At 42.3% G+C, this 14708-nt stretch overlaps 3 protein-coding genes across 3 annotated transcripts in view; all 3 read right to left on the bottom strand.

Moving 5' to 3' along the window:
• tgfb2 (transforming growth factor, beta 2) overlaps positions 1 to 1937 on the bottom strand; it is a 28968-nt gene extending 27031 nt beyond the window's left edge. The window contains exon 1 of the mRNA XM_061081917.1: positions 1158 to 1937. Coding sequence (XP_060937900.1) covers positions 1158 to 1503 — 346 coding nt within the window. The 5' untranslated portion in view covers positions 1504 to 1937. The remainder of the gene's footprint in view (positions 1 to 1157) is intronic.
• Positions 1938 to 4134: 2197 nt separating this feature from the next.
• On the bottom strand, positions 4135 to 7174 carry rrp15 (ribosomal RNA processing 15 homolog). The gene is made up of 5 exons (XM_061081236.1): positions 7112 to 7174; positions 5973 to 6328; positions 5257 to 5354; positions 4988 to 5174; positions 4135 to 4622 (listed from the first exon to the last, which is right to left on the bottom strand). Exons 1-5 carry the CDS (start codon positions 7149 to 7151, stop codon positions 4509 to 4511), a joined length of 795 nt encoding a protein of 264 aa, XP_060937219.1. The 5' UTR covers positions 7152 to 7174; the 3' UTR covers positions 4135 to 4508.
• A 2080-nt stretch (positions 7175 to 9254) lies between these two features.
• On the bottom strand, positions 9255 to 13513 carry LOC133014118 (serine/threonine-protein kinase/endoribonuclease IRE1-like). Its single transcript, XM_061081263.1, has 7 exons — positions 13299 to 13513; positions 12065 to 12817; positions 11786 to 11949; positions 11477 to 11700; positions 10951 to 11080; positions 10716 to 10819; positions 9255 to 10262 (listed from the first exon to the last, which is right to left on the bottom strand). Exons 2-7 carry the CDS (start codon positions 12798 to 12800, stop codon positions 10115 to 10117), a joined length of 1506 nt encoding a protein of 501 aa, XP_060937246.1. The 5' UTR covers positions 12801 to 12817; positions 13299 to 13513; the 3' UTR covers positions 9255 to 10114.
• Between the last annotated feature and the right edge of the window lie 1195 nt (positions 13514 to 14708).

Here is a 14708-nt window from a genome sequence, read left to right as displayed (position 1 = left end):
ATGGACAAAGCAACAGTTTGCTCAGCTCAATGACAGCTGGGATGATGGTGCACTGGGTTCTCTTTGCAGCCGCATAATGTGGCATTACATGAGCAGCTGCAATGTAACCAGTAGGTTGGTGGTTTGATCCCCAGTTTCTCCAGTCTGAGTTTCAAAGTGTTTTAAAAGAAAAAGCCCGACACATAGAGGTGTTGCGTGAATAGATAACTCATGGTGAACAGCACTTTGAGGGGAAAACGCTGTATAAATAAAGTCCATTTACATTACAGTGGAGATTTTTCAGGTGAGCAAATGTTTTTATTGTGGAACCCGATGAACTGAAGGGGGGGGGGGGGGGGAGTAAGAACAAATGTGCCTTCACAGCAAATCGTGTCCCTGTTATTCTGGATAATCCACAAACCTCATAGTCAGTTGTTTATGGGATTACAATTCTGGCAGAAAGTTGATCCAGTGAGTCGGGTTGAGACAGAAAACTCAAAAACTCAGAGATATCTAAATCAAAACCCTGTGTGAACAAAACCAAGAACTTCGACTTAAGTTAATCCTCTGCTATTAAGAATGTATGTTGACATGATTTTAAACTGATTATATTTACACCTGGGGGAGGGGACACAGTGGTGCAGAGGTTAGAAGTATACCCATATTTAGAACTGCAAGGCTAAGCTAATCGCGAAGAAGTACAATATTATTAATAAATATAATCTAAATATATTAATATATTAACCAAATTCTTCTTTAAATTTGATGTGTGTTTAATGATGTTACATTTTCTATTTTAATACCCAAACAAAATTGTTATCGGAACTGAACATGAAATAGAAAGATGTTCAATAGTTTTAGGGAATACCTTCAAACCCATATCTATTGATGCTAGAGAGAGAGAGAGTGTGAAGGTACAGTAGAGGGACTGACTGCTGGCTCTGCGGTCTGAGTTTCAGAACTTGTTTCCACATTCCCTCCAGGAGAGCATGGGCCGGGTTTTCCAAAACAAACACACGCACACGTGACCACGCACGAACGCAATTTGGAACTTCACTCTCAGGTAATGATCCAGAGGTGGGCTGCACATGGGACCCGCAGGTGTTGGCACACGCGCACACACACACACACATAGATACATTTTGCGCATGCACACACTCTTTTTGTGTCACACTTACTCTCTGACGGGTAGAAGGGATACATGTCGATCTTGTGCACCTCCTTGGCGTAGTACTCCTCCTCGCTGCGCTGCCGCTCGCACGTCGCCGCCCGCTCGTTGGCTTTCTCCTGCAGCAGGTCCCGGGTGCTGTTGTATATGGCGACGATGTCCCGGGACACCTCCTCGGGCTCGGGGAAGTCTTCCGGGGGGTTGGTGAGCTTCAGCTTGCTCAGGATCTGCCCTCGAATGGCCTCGATGCGCTTCTTCTTGAACTGGTCCATGTCCAGCGTGCTGCATGTGGACAAGCTGAGCGCCACAGTGGCTAAATCCAAGGTGAGCAGAAGACTGACGATGCACAGGTTCATCTTCTCCACGTGGACGCGTCTTCCAATTTCAAACGAATAAAAAGACAGATCCTTGAGGGAGTTTACCGTGGCGATTTAAATATCGCCATGCAGACGCGTTTCTTGCGCAAAAATCAAAGTGGATAGCATTTACGCGGAGTGGCCGAGTTGCCACAAAGTTGAAGTTGAAAACTTTTTTGGCTCCAATACCAAAGTTTCAGTTAAGTGTGCCTGACAATCCATTAAACTTTCCCCAGAGGAGAAGAGATCCAGGGATTGAGGTGATCTACTCCTGACCACACAGCGGGCGCGGTAAAGCCTGAGTTATAGATCTAAACTCTCTGGATGAACACAGGGGAGTTCCACCAGCTGAGGGTGACCGTCAGAGGGGCGCACGGCCGCGAGCACACCTCCGCACCGGAGCTCCCACCGCTCCTCATCTCAGGGTTCTCCGCTAAACTGCAGCGATTAGATGTCGTGATGCAAGGTGCGATCTGAGAAGGAACCTTTCTTCAGAGGCAGCTCGCTGACCAAAGAGCTCGGAGTGTGCGTTCGGTTCCTTGCGCGTCCTCCCCAGCCCCATCTAGCTGGGCTCCACTCGTCTCTTTACGCGTGCCAAGCGCACAGCGGCGGACGCTGGCAGGAGGAGATGCGGCGAATGGTCCGAGGTGTTTCCCCTCCTCGCACTTCAGACTGTGGTCATGTGGAAGCAGGGCACCGCTGCAGCTCCACGTTACGAGGCGGTTTGGTAAATAGGAGTGCTTGCTATGTGCCCATTGGGACCGCGCTGCAACGGGTAATGGCCCATTGGCCTGCGGTGCGTCGTGACGCAGGGTCCTAAAGCCGACCACTGGGAGTTTGGCGGAAGTTTGAACGATTCTACAGAAACACCTCTCCAGTTTTCTGTACGTGACACTGTTTCCCTCCATGTTAGTCTTTCAATTATTGTTATAACCTGTTGTTTACCAGTCATGTGATTGTAGTGGTTAATGCGCTTCTAGTGAGTCCTCTAATTGTGCAGGTAACAAACTGACACTGTGGAATATATTGTTAACATCTAGCTGTTCTTTTTGCAGGGATACTCGTATCACAACACCATTTAAGAAGACAATGTGTAAAACAACAGTGCCCACCATGCAAAATATGCATTTTTCCTCGGATGTTCACCATCTGGTCCAAGACCTGCTATGTGGTAATTCACATCAAGGAATTATAGCTACATGCCATCTGTTTCTTTCATACACTGAGGGACGATGGCTTTAAAAGTTACAATTTTGATTTTAAATCAGCACAAAGGAGCAAACTGACAGTCATTCAGGCTGGGAATTTGACTCCATCTGATAATTCTGTTGGCGGACTATATTTTTTAAAGTAACAGCAACAGTTACACACTCTGTTCCCCTAAGGAAAGTTATCCCCATTAAAACACATTTGTGAGCCCTCCTCAAACTCTTATGAGGTTTCTAAAAGTGCACTTCCTGAAGGGCTTTGGTTCCACTTTTAAAGGGTCCTTTATAAGACTTAGGATTTCATTAAAAAACATTTTCACTTCAAAGAAACTTAAAAAATATATATATATATATATATAAATGTCAATCTAACATTTGCTTGATATTTGTTGTAGCTGTGTTGCTCTGACAGATAAATCTCAGGGATTAAATAAACCCAGCAGACTTGTTTGACCAGCCCATAGAAATCAATGACAGGTGCCAATATGCTATGAACCAGGATGTCTGCACCATTCACCTGTCCACTGACCGGATGGCTTTACCGGTTCCACTGTGCGCTTCTCTAGCCATGTCTCCTCTGTGCACTCACACGGGAGCTGCTGTTTGTCAGTTGGATTTATGTTCACAACCCCTCAGAAAATCCAGCTTTTCTCATTATTTGCCATGCACTATTGTCAGCCCTCCATGGTGTGCCATACCTAAGCCGGACATCCATCAGACATGACAGTCCCACTCCACTGCAAACCAGATGGCGTCACTAAATCAGTAGCCACACTGACAGATGTGAGACATGGAATGATGCGTCTCTCAGGCTGTGTAACATACACAAACAGCCTTTGTTATTAAAAGGGCTCTACACACCAGCACAATGTACTCTCTGCCAACCTAATCCGTACGAAGGTTTGAAAACAATGTTATAGAACAGGTTTATGAAAACACAAATCTCTCAGTCTTTAGCTCGCAAATGAACTTTTATTTTTTTCGTCTCAATATCAAAACAGATATTGGGCTTGTTTGGCAGAGACACTTCAGACAAACTATTTCAGCTCAAAGTCCACCTGCTCACTTGTTTGAGTTTTTTAACCAGAGTTTAGAGTTTGCTCCACTGTGATGCAGGTGTGTGTATATTTGTATAGATTATCATTTCCATTAAAAGGATCAGTATGGTGACATATTATATTTCATTTCTTCTGTCAGATTACCATTAACACACATGCTTAAGTTAATTTGGTTTAGTCCTAAATACTCACTACAGCATCAAATATGCATGAATCCACAGCAGGAAATAGTACCCAACACTTGCACTCTTTTCTCTGGATTGGTTGATAAAAATGAAAAGGGAGCAGCTGTTCGAGTAAATTACAGAGACTCCTGTAGTACCATGAGCAGACTGCAGTCCCGTCGACAATAAGAGCACAGAGCATTGTGGGTGACACACAACATGGCTGTTTATTCAACCAGCACTATAAAACATTAATATTTACAGAGTTTCCAGGTCATAACACAAGCCGATTGATGCTGACTCTGTGATGAAAGGCCACACAGAGGAGCTCCTTTGACTTCTTCCAGTCCCCATCCTCTCTTCAGGGCATAGACTGCCCCATCCCTGGACATTTATTCATCAACTTATATCAGAGTGTAACCTGCTATAAAAAGTTATTCAAAAAACATTTTTTTCGTCTGAGTTCCTTTCCCGAGACTTTTCCCGCAGAAGGCACCTGAGCCTGCTCAACGCAGTCCCTTCAGTCTGTGTGGATGGGGTCAGTCTGAATCACTCTCCTCTAACCCCTCTGCTGTCTAAGGCTGAGTCTCCTCCTTGTCACTGTCTTTGTCCCAGTCCTTCATGGTGGCCCCCATCATGAAGTCATCTCTGAGTGCGCTCCATGCAGGCTTCTCCTCGGCTGCAGCAGCCTACACTCACAGAGACAACACAAAAGTTCAGTGAGGGCTTTAATGAGGCGGCAGTGACACCATGTGAGCACTCAGCGGTATTACATGTTATTAATTTGTGAGGAAAGGTCACGTGTTAGGCCTGGGTGATATGACGTCAAATCAATATCACAATTATTTCAAGCTTTTACCTCAATTAGGATTAATGAACGATTACTTTATTCCACCCCTCCAGACTCTAGAAACGGTGCAGCTATCCAAATGAAACCCAAACGGTAATTGGGATTTTCTTCTCATTTACCAGAATAATTGTTGTTAAGAGGGTAGTGCCGTAAAGTATCAGTTTTGGAGGCAACAAACAGAGGATTAGATCTGACTGAACTCACAGTGTCGGTCGATGTGCCGGTCCCTCTGGGGCCTTCCTCAGTCCTCCTCAGCACATCGATGAAATCCCTCTTAGACACAGTCCCAAGAATCTTGGCTTTCTTCCTCTCCGAGCCACCCACTTCCTTCACCTTGTCATCCACATTCTTCTGGTGTTTCTTCACAGCATTGAACAGCTGCACCACCCCTCTGAGCAGAAGAACACACGGTCACATCTGGAAGGAATTGCAGGTCTAACAATGTCAAACACAGCCTAAAAAAAGATAGATACCTGGTAGCTATCCTCTGAAGAGCTCTCTCAGTTTCTCGGTCCACCACTATGTCAGGTTTCTCCCTGGACATCATCTCCCATGATCGCTTCTCGTCAACCTGTTAGACACAAGCACAAATACAGTATGTAGACATATACGGTATAATAAATATATGGTTAGGTTAACAACCCCGCTTTTATATGTTTGTTCCTCCGGAAGAGGCTTCAGTCTACTCACCCAGGGGTCTCATTTATCAAACAATTAAAGATTCATACTAATAATGTACGTGCGCACAAAAGCTGAAAATGGCATACACCAAAAAATCTGATTTATAAAACCGTGCTCATGCACATCTGAAGGCAATGTTCCCTTTATAAATCAGTGGACCTTGAAATGTTTGATGCGCATTGTTGCCTATGGAAAGGAGGAGCCTTGCTTTCCTTCGTGCTGCGTCCCGTGGCGCTTCCGCGTCCTGTGTAAACCCGGCGTAACATGTTGCTGCTGCGGTTAATGCAGTAATTAAGACAGAAAGGACAGTTCACACTGTTAGAATCTGAGGGAGCTTGTTGTATTGCAAACACATTGTAGTATTACCATGCAAAACTGCAGGTATTATTAAAGCTTCAGGGAAGGCTGCGATTTCCCCGGCAGACTTGTTTTTTCCAAAAGGGGCTTCAGGGAGACAGGTTAATATTGTAGTGTCTCGCATAACACACAGACACACACAGCTCCTTACCTGTTTCTTTCTCTCCTGCTGCTCCTGCCTCTCTCTCTCCTTCATCTTGTCCAACTCTTTGTTCTTCACCAAGATGATGCTTTTGCTCGGAGCAGTTTTCTTCCCCAGGATCTTTGCCATGGCTTCTGCCCATCCAGCATTGGTGTTACCTTCCCCTTCCACTTTTCCTTCCTCCTTGTCCCCATCATCCCCATCATCATCAGCATCATCTCCCTCCTCTCCAGTGCTCCCTCCATCATCTGAACCTTCTTCCTCATTTCCTCCTTCGGAACCACTCTGGTCATCGTTGTCCTCATTCCCTTCTTCGGAACCACTCTGTTCATCGTTGTCTTCTAACTCAGGCTCAGCATCGTCCCCTGTGTGGCACAAATAGAAATACTTATAAATGTATGAGTTCCCAGCTCTCTCCACAGTACCACTACATATGGTCAATCACTGAGGAATAGTTCTCATACATTTTTTACTTCCTTTACATCTCCATGGAAACATTGATATAAAAAATAAGAGCATTACGAGTGTAAAATTTAAGGTTAACTTGAAAAAAGGAGACTATGAAAAGACAACACTGGATCATTTAAATTGTGTACTCATAAATCACCTTCATCTCCCATACCTACGAATATTCTCCATATAAATACAGTTTATTACTCACGTTATATAATTTTTTAACATTTAACATAACCGGCCTGTTGGTATTATTCTCATTCGCAATCAAATCTATGGAGTTGTTTGTGATGAATGAACTGAAATCATCTGTTCTCACAACTTTACTGTAACTGTCAGCTCACAGCACAGAGCAGCGGCCGATTAGAAATACTTGGTTTCTAAGAAAAACACTAAATGTTAGTGGAGTGGGATGATCTCTGCTCTTTGTTTATCCCTCCTTAACTCCTTTAGGTTTCTCCTTAACACCTTCCCTTGACCTCGTGCTGTTTACCTTTAGGATCAAGGAGTAGTGGTTAGGAAAGGAGATTGCTTGGACTTTTTACCGATCGCAGCCATAGTCTTCGTCACAAGCAACTTTTTTTGTACACACAGCCACAGCAGCAGGTGAGATAAAGAGCAGCAGCAGCAGCAGAACATAGGAAGCAGCTCACTCATCGACACGTCGTGAACTTTTACAGAAAACCAGAACTCACCTGGGATCTCCACATGTTTTTCCATCACCGCTGCCATCATGGAGTTACACTAACTATGCTCCGTGTACGAAAAACTACCAAGTGGCGGGGGTTCCGCCACAAGAACGGTCCGTTTCCGGTGCATGCGTAAACACGTCATTGGCCCACGCTGTACGTCGTTGCGATGGGGCGGTCCATCTCTCGACACATAAATATGTTTTTTAAATCATATACAACTACGGATAAACAAGGAACAGTCATATTTTCTTGATCAAATAATACAGTCTCAGGTTGAGCAAATAAATAAATAAATAATTACAGCTAATATGAAAGCACATCAGGGCTAACTTATATTAAATGGACTGTCCTTTTATTAGGGCCCGAGCACTGATAGACGTGAGGCCCTATTGAAATTGCAAGGATTATTCTGAGCGTAGTGAATGGGCACTTTGAGGGCTTTAACGTGCTCAAAAAAATATTTTCAGTAGTATAAAGAACTATCTGTTTGATAGTTACTTTTTTCTTTCTTTACCAGCCTTGGTATGACAAATTTGAATTAGTATTCTTGTTAACTCTGCATATGTACTTTTGGTGTTTTATGCTTTAATGCGCTCTGTACTTGTCAAATACAAAAATTAATACAAAAATATGAGCAAATTTTATTCGACTGAAGCAAATGTAAAGCAAGTTACACTAACTAGCTCATTATCTCACCAATACGAAACATGGCTCATGATGAACAAAGCTAAGTTCCCGATCACATACATCCTAACAGCCACATGACTGTTATTTTTTTTCTACGTTGGATTGTAACTTGAGCAGCCGCTCAGTTAAATTATGTAGTCTTGTCTTTAAATCTTTCTGTGTTGGAATGCTGTTTGAATAACTATTGCACAACTTGAAAGACAGTTCAAAGACGGGTTAGTTCCTTTGTTTGACCTAGAAAACATGAGAAACTTTAGATACCACTCCTAAAAAAATGTAAAACCATAAAATACACAGCAGATCTACAGATAAAAGTTTGTAGGATCCAAACAAAGTTTTTATAGTTCTTTACACTCATCTGAAATATTAAGTTTATCGCTGTTGTAGTAGGTTCTTTTCCACATTAAAACAAAATCCCTGTGTTTTTTCTGTACACGTATAAACATATGTTGACTGAAAACCTGTATCATAACTGTTAAAAATAACTCCCACCCAACTCATACTCCTGTTTCTGACCATCCCTCAAACATAATCCCTGTTGACCCATCCACAGCTGGTTAGGAGCCCGTCAACAACGACCTTCGACCCTTCACCCAACATGGCTTCCATTTGCAGATCAGAGCGCGGAGAGGTGTGCACACTCACACATGTGGGTAACAGCCTCACACATGCATCCATTTGTAGAAAGAGTCCTGACTTGTCCACCATATTGTAAATCCCAAGTTGCCAGGGATCATATTGAAATAGCTAGAAATTGCCTTCAAAGAAAAAACACATTTCTGTGGGAACGTGTCACCCAATATTTCTGTCCAGTGAAAGTAGCAGATTTAAAAGATGTGAACTGAAGTAGAGTAGCAGACTGCAGCCCAATTAAATCCTGATACACACTTTCCATCATCGGCTCCAGAATTATGACCCTTTCCAGTTTCCAAACAATATGGATCCTCCAACACAAGATTGATTTAGCACTGCTATTAAACTGTGATTCCTGAGAGTGAGGAAAAAGCTGGGACGGACAGAATGGAAGTAACTTTAATAGAGCCATGGAGTCTGAGATGGGGGATATTCAGTGACTTACCTTTGTGATTGCTGGCCGTGGTGCAACAATAGCACTTAAGCTTCAGACCCCTCATCCAGGGATGGACTGCAGCACAGGCAGCGCTAAGTACACAGGTCGGTGTGAAGCTACCTTACGCTACTGAATATTCTGGATGAGCGATTTGTGATACAGTGAACTGGGGATGTTAAGGTTTGTTGACGTGTGACTGGAGTATGTGAGCTTTTGGGCCTGGTGTTGTGATTTAAGTAGCAAACGCTTCTGAATAAACAACAAATGGAGTGTTTTATTAATAATAAGGATGCCTTTTCTTCTCAGTTTCTCCATTTAACCTCAAAGAGTAAAATGTTAAATATATCTACACCAATGGTATTTGAGGCATATTTTGCAGCTCTAGTCAACTCAGAATCAGAATTATTTTTATTTGCCAAGTGTATTTGCACATACAGGAAATTGCCTTGGTGTGGTTGGTGCACTGTACATAAATAACAATCAGACATTAAACAACAATATACAACAGTATATACAGTCTCATTAAGAGTAACTATGAATGAATTACAGGCATAAATATATATATATATAATCTGCGTTTTCCCTAAACAGACATTCAAAATTCGAATCAAAGCGACTCTGGAGCCGCGTTCACGTTTGCACCCACACTCTCTCTCTCACAAGGGTCACGCAGGGTGGGCAGTAGCATCACATGAACACAACAAAACAAGATGAAACATTTCTTACAATCATTACAAGAAGCTTAAATTACTCAAAACTAATTCTTATATTTTTCGTTTGAGTGGTTTAATCAAGGTGATGGAAATTCATCTTGAGATTTGAAATAATGAAATTTCCAGACTGGAGTTGCCTTTGAGTGTTTTTTAATAGTAAGCTCTGAAGAGTTAACACAACAAACACGGGTACTCAAAATGGAACTGGCCCAGAGTAAAAAAAAGTCATAACTTATACAAAGAGGCGTTTCATAAAACAATATGAAAAAAAGACATGAAACCATCATCTGTGTCTATCTGCTGTAGCAAACTCCCTGTTTGCACAGCTCTACTTAAATTGCAGCCTAAAAATATGAAAATGTTTTCAAACTGCCTGTTCAAATACACTCTATTCATGGTGCAGTTTCATTATCCATTCGGAGTCTGTCCAGGTTGGTTCTACTGGACTAGATACCGCTAGTTGGCGCAGTAAAAGTGTTGAGATTCTGTAACTGCAAGGCCGACGTGTTCTTCATAGTCAACGGGTTCCAATTCTTGTCAGTAGTACCGTTGCTCCTCGTCGGGTATGAACATCGTCTTCAGGGGATGCTCTAAATTCCATCCTTGCCTTATTGTGAATTGATAAACGCATCCAAAGAGGTGAGGAAACAGTGACAGCAGATCAACGTTGGCTTCTTCATCGTGACTGCAAACAGAGAAATGGAATAATATTATGAACAAAATTCAAATGTACACCAGACCAGTAACTTCAAACAGTGGCAACGAACCAGTATATGTGCAGAAATATAGTCAACAACAACGTGCAATGTTAAGGTTAAAGTTAGTTCAACTAATACCAATAAATTAATAAAACAGTGGGTAAAAAGTCATTAAATAAATGCACTCAATAAATAATTGTTTTTTTCCATTAAATGAAATCTATCACTAAATAAATCCTTGTTTGGATGATTGAACTCCTTAAATGTTTGCAAATACTTTTTTTTCAAAATCACAATCTTATGAACATATTTTACTCATCTGTAAATTCCCCTTAAAAGTGGAGGTGAATGGAGTTGTGGTGCTCAGGGAGGGGATGGAACATTTTCTAATAAAATATCTTAATATCGCTGTTTTGAGTTTATTCATGCTTTTAACTTACCAGTTCTCAAATACGTTTCGCATGAAGCGGAGTAATCCCATGACGTTGTCTGGGTATGGTTCCTTTATCCATTTTTCCATCCTCCGTACCAACTTGGGTGAAAACTACAGTGGCAAACAAATAATATTCACAGTTATAATAAGGTGACAAAGGCACTTTGTTAGACCAAAGAGGTGGGGCTTCAAAAATGAATTTCTGAAGCCTAACCCACATATGAATTTCAAGTTGTAATCACCTCATTTTTCCACTTTGTGTAGGAAACACCCTCAGCATACTCATCCAGAATCGAAAGCAACTCCTTGTTAATGCTTTGTCGGCTTGCCACCTCCTTCTTGTTTGCAACCTTCCTCAAGTATTCTACCTTCCTGAGAAAAAAAGAGAAGCTTGCAAAGTTAGACTGGATGCTTAACAAAATGTGATGTGCCTGCATGTGATGAACAGCCATTTTCCAATACTCTCATTTAGCCTATTGCCCAAAAATGTCAATCAAAAGACATTCACATCATTTTCGGAGAGATAGTATGTATTACATTTCCTTATTATTAGAAAATATTGACATGCTAATATGTTAAACTAAGATGGTGGCCATGGTACAGATTTTACCTGCTTGGAATCACCATGTTAACATTAAACTGGAAACCACAGTGTCTGAAAACAGCTACTGTATGTAAGCCTTTAAGTCAACACTGTGCCAGCTCTAAAACATTAATCTGCAGCATCTGAATAATCTGAGATAACTTGCTATGACAAAGGAGACTTACTTGGTGCTGGTCCAGAAGAAGGGATGGTTCAAGCATTCTTCGACAGTGGGTCTTGTCTGTGGTTCTTTTTCAAGCATCCTCTTGATCAGATCCTTTGCTACGGCATCTTTAACGTGGTCCAAGGTGTACTCCCCCTCTCGAATGTTTGAGGTAAGCATCGAGCTTTCCTCACCAAAAGGATGGTGTCCACCGGACAGGATGAAATAAGTCATCATTCCTGCCACCTGAAAAGTCATCAAAGCAGTTTAATCAACAAAACATTTTGTTTCACTTAATCATGAAGAGATAACATGCAACACAAATACTAACCTGTACATCTGTGCTCGTGGTGTATTGAATATCATCATCTTCTTTTAAACACTCGGTGGCCATCCAGCAATCTGTTTCTGTCCTGTGTGACTGGTAGGTGGTTTGGTCTTTTGGCAAAAGTCTGCTCATGCCAAACCCAGCTAACCTTGCCCTTCCTTCCACATCTGTGAGATAAATAGAGTAGATTGATGCAGTGAAAATAAATATCTTAAATCACATGAATTCAAATAGCAGCTTAAGTGAATTACATTGTTCTATATATTTGTCTCCTTTACTTACCGATCAAAACATTTTGTGGTGTGAGATGTCGATGGAGAATTCGCGGCTCTTCACAATGCAGTGCCCTCAGACTGTGGAGGACGTCACAGACAAGATCCTCTGGACACAGACTGCCATCATTGCCTCTGATGTGTTCCTCCAAGGTGTATTCACACAGTTGAAGAAAAAGATATCCAAAGTCTTTATCCTCTGCTGAGTCCACACATTTCACAACACAGCGATGGTGGAGCTTGGGAATTCGCCGAAGTAATTGCTCCTTCTTTAGCACTTGGAAGTTGCTTTTATGCATTCTCTTGACAGCAATTTCACAGCCATCCTCTCTCAGCCCCACGAAGACTTCCGTGCCATCGCTCCCTTCTGCTATGCGAAAGTCAACATCATCGATGTAGGCAACGCTTCCGATCCTGATGACTTTACTGTCATAAGTATTTAAGCAGTGTACCAGTCGCTCAAATTTGTCCTTCCACCTTTTGCTGTTGGAATCCCAGTCGTGCTTTCCTGTCTTTAGATCGCCCTTCTCCTTCAGGAGGTATATGGCAATATCCATCTTGTCATAGACAACAGCTGCCGCCAGTGGGGTTAAACAACCCATCTCGGTGCAGGGGTAGAGTCCATCGATGTCGTTGTCCTTCAGTAATGTTTGGAGACCCTTGAGGTCATCTTGAAGTACACACTGTATAACAGGATGTGTAGAGGTTGGAGGGATTCTCGGTGTCATCTCTGGTAGACCAGCCATTTCTCCGCTTCAGATTTCTTTTGGGCAGACAAATATCAATATTATTAGAGTCTGGGCTCCTCTGTCTCCTACTGTTCTGTGCTCGGGCATGAAATCAAAGCATCAATGTGTACAATAGTAATCTTCATGAATTTATACAAAAATACATCAAAGGAAGGCTCCTTTGATGACATCAAAGGAGCATTCCTTTGATGCCTATGATGTCATCATCAAAGGCGCCTTTGATGACATCTTCGATGTCATTGTAGCGAGGTGGTAAAGAGGGGTAATTATGGTTGCCACAACGCCAACTCAGGAGTTTCACCTCAGGAATATTAACATGTATAATGTGTGCGACAGCACAGGTTCTTTAGAATCTCTGGGGCAAGAGACGTGTTTAAATCAATAAAGGATTACTTTAATAAACAAACTGCATAGAATCAAAAACACAACAAACACACAGAACAAACCAAACATTTGAGTTAAAATGAGTAACTACTGGACAGGGCTGGGACTTACCGTGGCGACGAGAACCAAACAAAAAGTGGGGAGGGCTCCCTCCCAGCGTCAGCCGAGTCTCGTAGCTAGCTTTAGTAGCTTAGCCTCTGGCGCTACTGCTCTCGTCGGTCTCCGGCGGAGCGATTCCGTGCCGTGCCCCAATTCAGCAACTGCAAGGGATACGATTTCCAGGCTGATGTGCAAACACGACCACGCTACCTTTCTCTCTAACCAGAGTCCAGAATAGAAGCAAGGCGCCAGAGACTGGGCGAGTAAACATCCGCTGCTTCCTTAAATAGTGGCGATAGCATCCCACTTGGCGGGGAGGGCGCCTGCAGGTAGAGCGCCCCCAAGCGGCAGGGAGGGCGCACGCATCTGGCCACATCATGATCTTCGATGTCATCTAAGGAGCCTTCGATGACTTATGAGTCTCCTTTGATGACATGAGGCTACATGGTATATCTTAGCACAGTGGCTACATGGGTATTTCAAATGTATCCACAATAAAGTGGAATGAACACTCCTCTACCAATTTTCATCTACATAATTTTCATTTCTTTTGATTTGCTCCACTGTTTAAAACAGGTTTCACAGCATTTTGTCACAGCCTACCGATGCAAGGATATGCACTCTGAGTAAAGAGAAAGAGTGAAGAAAGAACCAATCCTGAAAAGCTTAGGCGGATTCAATGTGATTTATAATATCTATTTATGCTGCCTATTCAGCTGGCTACACCCAAGTGTTCAGTTGGCTCGGTGCAATTTTTGCAGTGATTGATGAAAGTTAGTGATTCAGAATCAGAAGTAACTGAGAACGTGTTTCTGTATATCTGACAATGATCACAGTTTCTGTATAGCCGCTCAAACATGACCTCCGCAGGCTCAATGGATCCTGTTTAACAGTATATTCATCTTGCTTTTACATTAATGGATATCGACCTGTCAGTAAAACAACTCTTGATATTGTTGTTATGTTTTGGCGGGGTTAGATGTAAGTGTGTGCACTTCTTTATAAGTCCATCCTCCTTATTTGTATAGACTGTCTGCAGTCTGAAATTGATTGGTATGATACCAGAGTGAAAAGAAAAGGGATGTGTCACTAGTTAACAAGCTATAAACAATTACTTACACATATGATGCACATGGCCACATAACAAGAGGTTTTTGTTCCCATTAGTTGACAAATATTCTTTGTGTCATTTTCCTTATTTGGCCCACGTGCTATTGAGGTTGAGAAGCCCTGATGTAGATCTTCTACGCTGCTGGGTTGAAGATATGTGAAGTATCCTCATTGAAATTGTAGCTTCGCTGCAGCAACATTCAAATTAGAACCACACAAGACAAGACAACAAAGCTTAAAGTCTAGTCAAATCAGTTGGACCCTTATGTAAGAATTAGCTTCAAGGACTTTAACAAACAGGTCTGTCCCCCG

The sequence above is a fragment of the Limanda limanda genome, chromosome 11 (genome assembly GCF_963576545.1).
Source record: "Limanda limanda chromosome 11, fLimLim1.1, whole genome shotgun sequence".
In the NCBI taxonomy this organism is placed as follows: Eukaryota; Metazoa; Chordata; class Actinopteri; order Pleuronectiformes; family Pleuronectidae; genus Limanda; species Limanda limanda.
Note: the sequence above shows the minus strand (reverse complement) of the source record. Positions and strands in the feature narration are given on the sequence as shown.